Source organism: Xiphophorus maculatus, chromosome 4 (assembly GCF_002775205.1).
Source record: "Xiphophorus maculatus strain JP 163 A chromosome 4, X_maculatus-5.0-male, whole genome shotgun sequence".
Classification (NCBI taxonomy): domain Eukaryota; kingdom Metazoa; phylum Chordata; class Actinopteri; order Cyprinodontiformes; family Poeciliidae; genus Xiphophorus; species Xiphophorus maculatus.
Genome location: NC_036446.1, coordinates 20,820,839 through 20,834,851, shown reverse-complemented (window position 1 = coordinate 20,834,851; position 14,013 = coordinate 20,820,839). Strand labels below are relative to the sequence as shown.

The 14,013-nt window shown below is 38.7% G+C and overlaps 1 protein-coding gene across 3 annotated transcripts; it reads left to right on the top strand.

Moving 5' to 3' along the window:
• Window positions 1–258: 258 nt before the first annotated feature.
• On the top strand, window positions 259–13,578 carry dync1li2 (dynein cytoplasmic 1 light intermediate chain 2). Of its 3 annotated transcripts, none has more exons than XM_023332547.1 (13): window positions 259–404; window positions 1,154–1,227; window positions 1,662–1,778; window positions 1,898–2,128; window positions 5,681–5,841; window positions 6,590–6,683; window positions 6,818–6,953; window positions 7,112–7,223; window positions 7,337–7,396; window positions 7,695–7,739; window positions 7,813–7,927; window positions 8,945–9,070; window positions 10,327–13,578. In XM_023332547.1, the coding sequence occupies exons 1-13, from the start codon at window positions 319–321 to the stop codon at window positions 10,434–10,436; spliced, it is 1,467 nt and encodes a 488-aa protein (XP_023188315.1). In that variant the 5' UTR covers window positions 259–318; the 3' UTR covers window positions 10,437–13,578. The 3 variants fall into 3 exon arrangements, with proteins under 3 accessions (XP_023188315.1, XP_014327138.1, XP_023188314.1); XM_014471652.2 differs by having other exon boundaries at window positions 8,942–9,070; window positions 10,332–13,578; XM_023332546.1 differs by having other exon boundaries at window positions 8,942–9,070.
• The last annotated feature ends 435 nt before the right edge of the window (window positions 13,579–14,013 follow it).

Here is a 14,013-nt window from a genome sequence, read left to right as displayed (position 1 = left end):
CCATCAGCTGATTAACATAAATGACATCATTTGTTGGCATATGGCCAAATGCTTATTAAAAGTTTGACCTGACATCTTAAGATGAAACATATACATATGCCTGTTAGTATATCGCAGAAAGTATTTATTCTTTTTTTAATTATTATTCCCTGTTATACTGTTAACTTTTTAAAATAGTGAAAGAAATAGCCGTGCCCTCTTGCTCTCTGTGCGGCGACGCAGTCAACGGATGTAACGTACAGACGGTTAGTTGGATGAAGGCGGTGCTAGCGGTGCCCAAGCAGCAGGGCCTCGCCTTTGTGGGTGTAGAAAGAGAAGATGGCTCCCGTTCTGGAGAAACAGCTCCCGGGTGCAGCCGGACTGGGCGACAATAACAAGGAAGACGAAGAAGGACAAACTCTTTGGCAAGTCGTGCTGTCTTTTAACGACTCCTTGTCAGCACAAGAGCGCCGTGGGACTATCGGAGCCGCGGCGGTTGTGCTTTGTCACTGCCGGTTGCTCCCTCTCACACACCGGCCCGGCTAGCTTTGTAGCAGTAACTTTAGCAGCAGCTGAACCTGAATGCTAACAGACGAGCTAACGTCAGCTAGCATAACTACCGCTACATTTCACCAAACAGGCTTGGCTTTTTTTTCTGATTGTGTGTGTATAGCGAGTGTATTTAGATCGGTCAGGTTTCATAGGTGTTAGTAATATTAAGAGCTTTTATTTAGAGTTTAGCCAGATGGAAGGGCTAGACACTAAATAGCTTCTTTATGAAGGGGACAACTATTGAACAGGAGAATATAAATGTTAGCAAACAAGCCTTAACCAACGAGATTAAGAAAACCTGACAATGTTTTGGGGTAGTATTGGTCAGTGCAGATCATACTAAGGTCTTGTCAGTTTTAATGATTTCGGATTCTTGCCTGCTCTTTTTCAATCTGCTGGTCAGTGGTGATAAATGATCATTTCCTGATTTTATGCTGTCGTGGACTCGTCTCTGGACTCCCGTTCCAGAACAGCTAAAGTGTCAATAAACTGAACTGTTTGTGAAGTCAGCACAGTCATAATTTCAACTATATTTTTTTTAGAAAGATACGGAGCTCTTGTCATTGAACAACATGACAGACATCCAGACCGTCCTGTTTTTGACTCGTTTTCTGTTTTATAGGTCCTCAATACTTAGTGAAGTTTCAACCAGGTCGAGTTCAAAGTTGCCATCAGGAAAAAATATCCTGGTATTTGGTGAGTATTTGTTGTGTCTGATCTTTCTTCTGGGCTGTATTTTCTTTTTTATTGTTGTCAACCCTGAGGTGAGTGCAGATAAAACATCTGAGGTGCTTAGAGCTGAATCACTGCATCTGTAATATCAGACATAACATGACATGGCCTTGTGATGTTTTCTTGGGTGGGGTCATCTATGAATAAGCACTCCTTAATTGTGAAAAAAAATGAGCAAAGATGGTTTTTAACACTGTTATCTATTCAAATGAGACCATGATTTGCATTAAGATTTTCACTCTTGAGTTTTTCATTTCTGCATCAATAAAATATTTTTAACTTAAATTTATGGGACGACGGCGAGTGACAAAACAAATGGAGAATACCAATTGCAAATGGACATATTTACTCTTCCAATACAGCTACTGATTATGATACAATGGTTAAACATCTTGCAGGTGAGGATGGGTCAGGAAAAACAACGCTTATGGCCAAACTACAAGGAGCTGAGCACAACAAGAAGGGGAGAGGACTGGAATATCTTTACTTGAGCGTCCATGATGAAGACCGAGACGGTGAGTTTACATGCTGCGACTTTTCCATACCCCTTCCAGAACAACACAACTCCACAAGCTCACACCCAAAGTATTGGAAAAGTGTTTAAGATTTGTGCTGTTTTTTCTTTTGTCTGTAGACTTGACTCGCTGTAATGTGTGGATCTTGGATGGAGACCTGTACCACAAAGGCCTACTAAAGTTTGCTGTCACACCTCAGTCTCTACCTGACTGCCTGGCTGTGCTCGTTGTGGACATGTCGCGGCCCTGGACCATTATGGAGTCGATGCAGAAGTGGGCCAGTGTGCTTCGTGACCATGTGGACAAGCTAAAGGTTCCTCCGGAGGACATGAGAGAGCTGGAGCAGAGGAGTGAGTTGGCATCTTTCCCCTTCCTATCCCAATAGAATGTAAACATTAAATGTAATGTGTTGTGAAACTGATTGCAAATCCAAATAAGGCATTTTTATGAACAAAACCTTTAGACTGACAAAGGAAACAATAGCAATTAGCTAAAAAAAAATGCAAAATCTATATGAAAAAAATTACATTTTGTTTAGTTTTCTATGGGAATTCTTTCCAATAAGTGAGACAAGCAGCAGTAAAGGTGCCTGAAGCATCCGAGGTTGGGAGCAATGTGAGTGTTGTGTAATGAGAGTAAGGCTTCTTGCTGACTGGGTGCCGAGGGGAGAAAAAAAAGGAAAGCTTGGTAAATGTGCTCTTTGGAAGGCAGATGCTGGATAACATTACACATTGTCATGGCTGATTCTAGGTCATCATCAGAGAGGCCCATGATCCTCAGCTGTGTGTTCCTTGCTGGAGGCGAGTTCTGCAAATCAATGAGTGTGATGCACTCAGATGTTTTCCTATTAATTTTAGATCTGGTCATCTCTCACTTATGAACTGTTCTTTTGTGTTTGGAAAGATTGTTGCTTTTCAGACTCCTTAGTTAAGCCTTTAGGGTTTTGTACAAACATTTGTTTGTTTAAAAAAGTCTCAAACTTGCTATTACTCTAAAGTCTAAAACAATTTCTTACACAAAATGTCTTTTTTTTTTCTTTTAATTACTAAAACTAAAATTCAGATACGTTTTTTGATTTATTTTCTGTGTATTAGATGCTAAAATAATACAACAGCAATGAGGAAGTTGTGTGATAGAAAGAGGAAGCTGTTGAGGGTTTGACCAAACTATACTTAAAGCTAAACATTTTGAATTGGTTCTCATCTCTGTAGTTTCATGAAGAATTTCCTTCAATTCAAATATTTTAATCATAAATGGTCATAAATAGTTACCTTCACATTTAGGTCTTTCATGTTTGATGCCAGTTTCAGGTTTTCATTGAGATTGCTGGTTCTGATTTTGACAGATTATTATTATTTTTTAATTTTGAGCATCCTTAGGGAAGGAAAAACTCATCCTTAATCTCATCCGCTGTAGTTGGTAGATTTTCATCTTGAGCCATAATTTCACGGATAGTGGAGAGTGATGGTATTAGTTTGCGCTGTTGCAGTCTTTGGTGGTACTAATACTGTGGTCAGTTCTTTGACAGTTAAGTTTCAGTGTTTTGTCAGGCCCTTACAGTGTATTTTCTAAAATAAAGCATCATTGTCATGTCAGTAACACAGTGGTGAGACCAAGTTATGCAGGCGGGCCAGCTGAAGTCTGGAAAAGTGTGTCAGTGGCTTTTGTCCAGGCAGTCTTGCACACGTCTTGCATCATGGTTGCCTCCCTTCCCAACAGCAACGTCAAGGAAAGGAAGTAAACTGAGTGGGTTTGAATTCAGTCAGTGGGCCGGATATTCTGACTGCTCTAGAGCCGTGACTGAAAGTAGGTTGGGCTTCTTGGGCCTACTCTTGTCAAATTACAGGATCAGCCTTTTTCTGCAGTACGGTGTTCTAAAACGACAATGTTTTTGCCCAGCTATGCTGATAATGGAGGGATTTTTGCTTCTTAAGAATATTTGAGAATGCTGCATGCACATACTTTCTGGCTGTGCAGTTTTGACAATGCAGATGAGTGTTCTTGTTTTGGTATTTAAATGAGTTACTAAGATTCCTTTAGAGTACAGATGCGTCTTGGCCTCACCTTTGTTTGTTAAACAGATAAGTAGGTCTTGATGGGCAAAGTCTGTCAGTTTGTGCTACCTTCAAATAATACTCGGTGATATAAAGTGAAGTTAAAAACAAAGTAACTATTTCCTTAAGAGTGAAATGAGTGCATGATTCCTGTTGCCTTTAAACCATGACCCATGAAACTTGTGGGTCGTGGTAAAAAGCCATGCACTCTTGATGCAAAATTGTAAATACTATTTATGCATGGTTTCTGGTTGTGTGTAATCCTTAACTCCACGAAGGATTTGCTTAAAGAGTGATTTGAGCACCAGTGCTTGTCTGATGTTCAGAATTCCCTGTTCATAGGAAAAAAGTTTGACCAAAACTGACAAGCTTGTCTGTTTTAATGGGCTCTTCCCAAACTGCATTCTCTAAGCGCCTGAGGAAGTAAGCCAAAGCTTCCTGCTTCATAACCCCCCACATCCCCAAACTCCTGCTGCAGCTTTGAAAATATCTGCACAGCTTTTCCAGCTCGACAGGGGATGAATGTCATTTCTAATTTTCTTCCCCAATTCTCAGTCTGTTATGAGTAGAGCTGTGTGATTTCATGAAAATGTAGATAATATTCACAAAACTTTTTCCAAAAGTCTTGGGGATCATCAAGACCATTTTTGACAAATGTGAGACAGGCCTTCGTGTCTTTGCATTTTTTTCATGCCCACAAGTTTCAGTTCATGATAATCCAATCATTTCATTGATAAAAACAAGCTATCTAAAACATGGTATGTGAAAAAGTACTGATAAAAAGTAATTCCCTCCTAAACCTAAAAAGTGTTTGTTCCACCCTTGGCTGCAACAACTACAATTAGGCAGTAGCGAGAACTGGTTATAAGTCTTTTACACCACTTCTTTCCATAATTATCTTAATTTAGCTGAATTGGGTATGTTTTGAGCATGAATGAACTGTTTAAGGTCATGCCACAACATCACAATCAGATTTTAGTTCAGACCTTCACACACAAACAGCTTCACCTTGGTCTTTCTGTGAGAGTTTTAGATCGTCGTCCTTCTTCACAGCCGAAGTGTTTCTGAACTTAAGGTCACAAACTGATTGTCTGACATTCTCCTTCAGGATTTTCTAGCACAGGTCAGAGTTCATGTTTCCATAAATTGTTGATATTGTTCATGTGCTGAAGATGCTAAGCAGCCTCTAACAGTCACTCTACTATTGCCAAATATGTCAGTATGTTATTTTCTTTTCAGTCTTTTCAGTTCACTCAATATTCTCTCAAAAGTTTTAGGCATTATTAATATATGTTTTTGTAAATCTGAGGTAGACCTTTATGGTGGTTAGTTGGCCAGCAGGTATTTTAATCATTTTAACCAGGGATTTTATTCATGGATTTATCCCTATGGATAAAACTCATTAACATTTACCTCAACTGAAGTAAGAGTCCTGCAGTGCTTTAGATGTTGTTCTGGGTTCTTTAGGGAACGATGTTGGATGAGTTGTTGTCGCACCCCTGTAGTAATTTTAGAGTAATTTTAAGTTTTGCACAATCAAAACATCAGTTTAGGTTCATAGATTGTTAGAAACCACAACAAGTGAGATTAAACTTAGCATTTGTATTTGGTTCTTTGGACAATATCTTAAAATTTAGTCAACTAAGCAAAATATTCATTCAAAGCCAGAACCTTTGAGTGCCCAAAAGAAACTCAGTCCAGTTTTGTGGGCAGCTTATTTCACTGCACGAAATAAAGACGTCAGACTACTGGAACTTTTGTGAGAGTTCAAATAGTTTGTTACTGACTGCTTAATTTCAGTGCTGTGTTCACCAATTTTGTACTTTGTTTCTTTTTTTCCCTCCCAAGTGGTGAAAGCCTTCCAAGAGTACACAGAACCAGAGGACGCCACCCCATCCTCCCCCCGACGGGCCCCGACATCAGGGGAAGACGAAGCTGTTGTGTTACCACTTGGGGACAACACACTCACACACAACTTGGGCATTCCAGTGCTAATAGTTTGCACAAAGGTAAACAACCAGTACAAAAACCCAGGTTTAATAATATGATGGCACTATAAGGTTGTAGCAATCTTATCTTCCAGACCATTTAATTCTGGTTTTAAGCGTCCTTTTCATATCTATGAATGTGATCATTTGTCATAGCCCTCTTCACAGTGTTTATATCTTTTTAAAGATACCGCTTTTATGCTACGTTAAACATTTAGCAAACTTTATATGTTAACTTTCTCCAGGAGTCCTATAAACTGAGGTAGAAAAAAACATTCATTAACACTAAAATTTAATCACCTCTTGTTGAATTATCCTTGCACTAAATGTTGCCATTATGCTTTGTTTTGATAAATTTTCCTACCAGAAAAGACATGTGGTTGCCGCAAGCGGAAAGCAGTGCATACTCCTTTTTATTGGTGTTGCTTTTGTCCCTTTTTTATTGTTGAAAGAAGCCAAATTACTCAAGGGAGGCCAAAAAGAAAATAGACAAAATTATGTGTTGTCTTAGCAGTTAATTTACATTTTTATGTGGTCATTAGGCAACACACTGTTTTTACTTAGAGCTCCCTAATATCTACTTTACATGTATACTGAAGTAGTTACCATCAGGGGAAAATAAGTAACAACAAAACATGTTTTTGAGGCCCTGTGATGTTGGAAGTTGGGTTTTTTGAGGACTAAAGGGAGAACGCCTTTAAAGATTCTGTGTGCTCCACCTCTAATGCTGCTTTTCCTTTTATTTCCATCTCTGTTTAACTTCATTCAGTGTGATGCCATCAGCGTATTAGAGAAGGAGCACGACTTCCGAGACGAGCACTTTGATTTCATCCAGTCCTGTATCAGGCGATTCAGCTTACAGTGTATCCTTGTTGTATTGGTTAATCATACAAATTTCTCAATTGTACACAGTTGTTTTGGGGGTGGTGGATTGTTTTATATGGGACTCTTTATGACACTTTTTTTTGTCATTAGCTTCCCTAACTAAATTCAACAGATGGCGCTGGGCTGATCTACACTTCAGTCAAAGAGGAGAAGAACCTGGATCTGCTTTACAAATACATAGTCCACAAGCTGTATGACTTTCAGTTCGCCACGCCCGCCTTAGTGGTGGAGAAAGATGCAGTGTTCATGTAAGTAAGGCATGTGATTGTTTGCCTGTTGATCACTGTTGTACAGCTGCTCATTTTATCACAGTCATTTAAAGTGAAATTGGATCGTTTGCTACCAAATTCTTTACGCCTCTCATTTTTCTTTCCGCATGTAAACGATCTTCTCCTTTTGTTCTCAGTCCGTCTGGATGGGATAATGAGAAGAAAATTGGGATTTTGCATGAAAACCTCACAACGGTCAGACCGGATGATCCGTTTGAAGATTTCATCACAAAACCTCCAGTACGAAAGGTATGGCAGAGCAAACGCTGGCACAATGACTGGTCAGTCAGGAAAATAAAAGCACTCTGTTATGACATTACAAGATGTCATAACAGATTTTATGACTTTCTTTTTTCTTTTAGTTGGTTCATGACAAAGAGATAAATGCAGAGGACGAGCAGGTATTCCTGATGAAGCAGCAGGTGAGCTTCAGCTCATTCTTTGTATTTGACATTTACATTTTTACTTAAAAATTGCAGCTCGCATTGCATCATGCTCACTTTGTATCCACTCATAATTTTACCATATTTTGTCCTTTGAGTAATGCCACACATACTTCCCTTTTTAAGGACACATAAAGCAGGAAGCAGTTAGGAGAAAAAATATTTTTAAAATGAGTTTCCTCCATTTCTCCCTTCTCTGTCTCACATGAAACAATCATGAATTCAGATGTATCAGTGGTTGTTGGAAGCCATTAATTCCTATTTCTGTTCCCCGCAGTCTTTGCTAGCAAAGCAGCCAGCAACACCAACCAGAGGAGCAACAGTGAGTGTCTGAAAGTCCCACCTATGTTTGCTGTGCTTTTATTTTCCTGACTGACCAACTAATCTCTTTTTAGGAATCTCCTGGAAGGACGATGTCATCGTCCCCCAGGCCGGCGGGTCGTGCTGGCCAACCAAGTGTAACCAGCTCACCAATGGCCTCTGTCAAAAAGCCTGACCCTAATATGAAAGGTTAGTGTGTGGTGTTTATTCCTCATTACTAAAAGAATAATTTTCCTAGAGTTATCGCCATTTTCACAGGATGACAGTGGTAGGAGTTTGTCAGAGGCCTTGAAAAGTGTTGAATTTCTCCAGATTTTTCCTCATAAGTCTTATATTTCCTTTGGCTTTCTAAAATTTGAACATGTTTCCCTGAACAGCAATCAACTGTTTAAAATGTTGTGACCTGGCACAGTATTTGGAGGAATTAAGGTTCTTTAATAAATAGCCCAGTGGGAAGGAATTAATCGCTGCCATTCCTGTAAAACTGTAGAAGAAATCTGCTCATAAAACTCTCTTATTTTTGTTTGAGTAGGAGTCATCTAGCTTTGCAATGAAAAAAAGTCTTTGTTTATCTCATTCGTATTGAATGAAATTCATTTGGAGAGCTGGAAAATGCAACTCACCCCTCAAAAACAAAAATATAGGTCAAAGCCTCAGATTTAGGAAGTTAAAAAATTTCTTTCACATTAGAAACCAGAGATTGTATTTAACAAAATCTGTGTTCAAAGGTGAATCTAAATAGTTATCCAGAACATATGTCCAAGATGCTTGAAACAAAAACACCTGCATAAGTTAAACATATTTGACTGTAGTTACCAAACATGTAACTGAATAAATCAGTCGACTTATTTCCAATAATTCTGGCAGGCCTTAAATTACATGTTTCTTAAAATGTTTTAGTCTTGAATTTTACCAATTAAAAGCTGCAGAATTCCAGTTTTACAATCGTCTGGTTTGATTGTAGAAATCTCTATAGCATTTCTCCTTAGCTTGGAAAATGTCATTTAATATAAATGAAACACAATGGATATATGTTAAAGAAGTAAATGGTCAATATTTGGAATCAAAAATAAACATTTGGTTCAGTTTAACGTTCCAACTTCAAATGGTAATAATGTAACATATAGAAATGTGGAGGATTCTAGCTTTTGTCAGGTCAAAATGTGGAGACTCTGCTGTAATGCAGAAACATTTCTGTTGCAGCAGGGGCTGCTAATGAGGGAGTGCTGGCCAACTTCTTCAACAGTCTGTTGAGTAAAAAGACTGGATCTCCAGGAAGCCCTGGATCTGGAGCAGTCGGAGCTGGAGTGCAAGGATCTGCCAAGAAAACAGGTATAATCCATCACTCCAGTGCTGAACATCTCTTTGCTCTGGTATTTTACTGTTTTTTTTTTTTTAACTTCTCTCACAGTTTGCAGTTGTCACTTTTGAATGTTGACACAATTAAGACTTTTCCACTAAAGAGGTTCCGGTTTTTAACCAGGAATAGCACTTGAGCCACTTTTTAAGCTGGTTTTTCATCTTGTTGATAATAAACTAGAAACTAGAGCAGAGGTGGGTAGAGTAGCCAAAAATTGTAATCTATGAAGAGTAGCACTACTTTCAAGTAGAAGTAAAACATATGGTGTAATAAGAATTCTACAATTTTTTTTTCTAAAGCAAGTAACTCAAGTAGTTGTAACTCTTTGCAGCGTACCTCAGAGACCGAGCCAAGTACCCCAATAATTACCTTAATAGTGGATTATTGGGTTGAATTATTGCTGTGGATTATGGAAAAGTGTACTGAAAACACATCTTCTTCAAATCTCCACTCATTCTGCTGCCTGCCCAAAAAGTGTCTTCACTAAGAAACAGGGAAAAAGCGTGTTTTATTAGCAACATATGACAATACAGTTCAATTAACAAGATATCGTGCTATATGGGATAAAAGGCGTTGACTGGCTTCACAGTATCAGCGGAATGAGGGAATCTTGTTCTGTGAAGCTGTGAGCCGCTCTGCTGTCTGAAGCTTTATGCCTCCAGCCTGAGTCAGATGGTTAAATCAGGACAAATGAAAAGGTGTCAACTTTGACCTGACATCTGACTGCTGAAGAGACAGGCCTGTATCCACAGAAAACATCTGTCACTGGTGTGTGCATGGAAACTAATAAGTCCTGCCCAACTAATCCACCTTTTGTTTTTAAGCCAGTTGAACTCACCAAGTTGCTGTATTTTCAGCCCTCTTCCATTTTATTATTGCTTTTTTTTCCATCTTTCTAAGATAATGGAGTCAAACATTGTGATATGACTAAAGTCACTGCATTACTCCTTGCTGCCTCAGATCATTTGTGTATGTTTTGCTCTAGCTCTGAGCACCGCTAACATCTGAGAGCAACCTGAAAGAAGTAGTGCATGAGTACAAGTTGTGGTTTTTATAAGTTTTGCATGGGTGTTAATGAGTTGCCAATCACTATCATTGTACTGCATCCCCATTCAAACTCTAAATCATCATCTTGCTGATTGTAGAAAATTTGCTTTTGTTTTTCATGAAAACACAGAAGCTACAGGAGATTACTTTTGGGTTTTGTCTCTCTTTCCTTTTTCCCAAGGGCAGAAGCCGGGTTTGACTGACGTCCAGGCCGAGTTGGACCGGATGACTCGCAAGCAAGACTCCGTGGTTTCAGCTAACAACATACCGCCAACAGAGAACGAAGCGTGAAGGCAACAAAACGGCTGCGTCGTCCACTGCGTTAATACTCTGGAAACAATACATGTACATGTGAGCATAAACAGAAAAGAAAAAAAAAATTTGACCAAATTCCCAACGCCTGTATCAGTCAGCACACACTGTCAGTTTCACCAAATGAGCTTCCGTTGCGATCAGACGGTGAGATGGGATGAGCGGTAACACAGACGGGTCTCTTAGTGAGATGAGGAAGTGCCGAAAGGCTTGGCTTTATTTCTGTCTTCTCTTCAACTGTAAATGCTATTTTGTGAGGGATGTCAGCTTTTGGAAATGTGTGCAACTCTCCCCGGCAGCCGGTCCGAGGCGCTGGGCTGCAGGCCTCTCCGTCTCTGGGATAGAACACTGTCCTCGCGGACTTTGAAGAGTGAAAACACACTCGGCCTCGTGGCCCCTGGTTCAGCTTATCTCACGGAAGAATCTTTGGTTGCGATTGGAAAGATATTTAAACATGAAATGTTAGGAAAAGTAATTGAAATACTTGCAAACAAATGTAAAAAAAAAATGTTGGATATGATACTGATGTATTTATACAAAGTTCCTCCTTTTATTTTCTGCACCATTTCTTGGTTTAAGGAAACATTTATCTGTAACATGTTAAAATGTCACTGACATCAAGACACTAATATGACATGTCCACACCGCTGATAGCATATCATTTGCCCTCGCTCATCTCGAAGGATTCTGTAGATATAAAAGCATCACAACAATATTCAGGTTAACTTAATTTTGTACAAAATGCATTTCTGTCCAAATAGTGAAAATAGCTTCTTTGACTAAATGAGACTGGATGGGATTTTTTTTTTGAAGGACTTAGAGGTTGCAGCAGCGTTGCTTCTTTAGGTAAAGGTTTGTATATTTTGGGAAGGGGTTGGGCAGCATCTTTCCTACTATAACTCCTAAGTGCCTCGCACAGTTAGCCGTTTGTGTCGTAGTAGAGGTGCTTGTCTACACTAGAGGAAATGCACTGTAGCACCACTGGTTCTAGGGCTTTTGTTGTTTATTTTGTTTGTTTTTTTGTTTTGTCCCCCAATTAATTTATTTTGTTTCATGTTTTTTTTTTGTTCTTTGTCAGCTTTTGAATTTTTTTTTTTTTTTTCAAAAATAAGCTGTGGCCTCTTTAATAACGTTTAACAGAGTAATTGCCTTCAAGTACACTGGCTGCTTATATCAAAAAGGAAAGCGGTGAGAGCGACTTTGGCTGAAACCACTTTATTGCAGCCAACACACATTCAGTTCTATGCTGTGGTTTGAACAAAACTAAAGATATCTTATTCTTCAGTGTTAGACGGCACTTGTTCTCCTCTGGTTTCACATTTTCTTCACGCTGTACTTTGCATTTCGGTTAAAAACATTCCTGTTTTCTACGTGAAGTCTGTGGAGAAACAAATGCATCCCTGTAGGAAACCTGTTGGTTCACTTGTTTTTTGTTTTTGTTGCTTTGGTGCCCATTTAAATGACGACCTTTTGCCTTCAATGTGCGACCTAGTTCGCTACACTAGGCCCCCCTTGCCTTCACAGGAAAGATCTTAACTTTGCGTGTCCTTAAGGGGTTGCTTGATTGTTTTCTGTCGTTACTGTTTTGAACTTTTACTTGCAGCAGGTAAACTGTACCATATCATAAAGTCAGTAAGTTTGTAGTTTGATACCATAATCCAAAAATGTTAGCGCAACCTCGTTATGCAAGGCCCTGCTTAATCCTATGGATAATATCTAGTGTGGAGTGGCTTTTATAGAAATAGATTGGGGAAAGCAGCCGATTGCTATTCAAGTGAGGTGAAGGGAGGAACGAACCGGTGGGAACTGGAACATGTAACCAAAGATGCTTAGTAGTCTTTACTTTCTGCATTTGTATGACTTCCATTAGATTAACCAGTGGCCTTTTTTCTGCTGCTCCTGCATGAAGCTCTTTCATTCCACTCATCAGACCTGCCTTTCAACTTTTATTAATATTCTGTAAAGTGGTAGAAAAAGCTTCATCTGTCCAACTGCATCTATCATTCTTTTGGGGGGGTTGGTTTAATGGGCTCTACAGTATTTTGTTGCTGTAGGTTAGGGATACATTTTGTAAACCACTTAAGTAACTTTTGGCACACAGGGTTTATCTCTGAATTTACTATTTTCTAAAAGTGTAATGGAAAATTTAAAAAACAAGTATCTACATTGGCCAACAGGCTTGTTTTAGCAGCGTCAAAAATTATCATAGTTATCTACTTTGCATTTACTTTACTAAAGATGAAGCTTTTAAAGTTTTTTCTTCTCTGTAGTTGGACTGAATGAAGCACAATTTGTAATCAACCAGAAGCAGCAGACATGTTTAATAAGCACTTCTCCTTGGACATTTATAGAAGTTCCTTTATCTCTTATTTTTGGTATATCTAAAAATAGGAGTGAATTCCCCTTTCAGATAAACGAATAAGGAAATTGTCAGAATTTGAAAAGGGCAGCATTATTAGTATTATGCAAGAATAATATGGAGTTATAGGACATTTCTTGCAAGTCTGCTGGTAGTTGATAAAATGTACTTGTTTGGATCTTTGCTCAACACTTGCCCTTTGTGCTTACTGTCAAATTAAGCATGTTTTTGTTTTTCTCAATGGTTTTGCCTTTCTGAATTTTCAATTTAAAATGCCTCCGCCCTGACGGACCACCCTGATTTGTTTGGATGACACACAGCCACATCAGCTTAATTTAGGCACTTGGCTGAAATTAAGCCACTTGGTTTCAGTGTCGTGCTTATTCTGTGTTGAAGATCGGATGTCGCTTTGGTCGATTGATTTGAATAAAATACCGAAATTAACTTTTGTACTTGGATGTGAGTGGAAATCAGCTGCCTTGTCACATCCTAACTGAATGGCCTTCAACCACTATTGACTGTCTACATCTATGCGAGACTACGAGCTTCTGCTTCCAGTCCTTTTATATTTAAGATACTGAGACATTTTTAAGCACATGGCCGGCTCTTTTGTGTCTGGAGTAATTCAGAAGGTTGATTGTATATTGTCTTTAACACAATTCTGTAGCCTCTAAGCTGCCATGTGGATCCTAGCTTCTTATGCTGACAAAGATAAGGAAAATGTTTATCAGACCCCTGGCTTCAATAAAACCAAGAATCCTATGTCTCTGTCTGATTTTTTTATTTTTTATTTTCTTATAAAGCTATTGCTTCAAAAGTAATTCTTCAAAATGTGCATCTACAATAGATCATTTGAATGTACATATCCAGTCAAATCTAAGCACATTTTTTATCCGGTGTTAATATTTTTGTATAATGTTTTAACTATAGTTTGTAAACAGTGGGGGAAATAACTTCTTCACATCCTACCAATTTTTCAAATATCCAAAACACGGAGAGGTCTGCAATTGTCAGGTACACCTTAACTGTGTGAGACAGTATCCAAAAATTGTATAAAATCCAAAAATATCTAATTGCATTGTTTTTAAATAACCAATGTGCATTTTATTGCACAAAATAAATTGACCACCTACCAACCAGCAGGTGTTCTGGTTCTCACAGACCTGTTTGTCTTTATTTGTTTTTTCCTGTTTCAAC

Coding starts and splice junctions, on each gene's coding strand:
- dync1li2 (XM_023332546.1), top strand. CDS start 319: ATGGCTCCCGTTCTGGAGAAACAGCTCCCGGGTGCAGCCGGACTGGGC. Junction 6,684..6,817: donor CAGGCGATTCAGCTTACAGT/GTATCCTTGTTG, acceptor TAAATTCAACAG/ATGGCGCTGGGCTGATCTAC. Junction 7,928..8,941: donor GCCTGACCCTAATATGAAAG/GTTAGTGTGTGG, acceptor TTTCTGTTGCAG/CAGGGGCTGCTAATGAGGGA.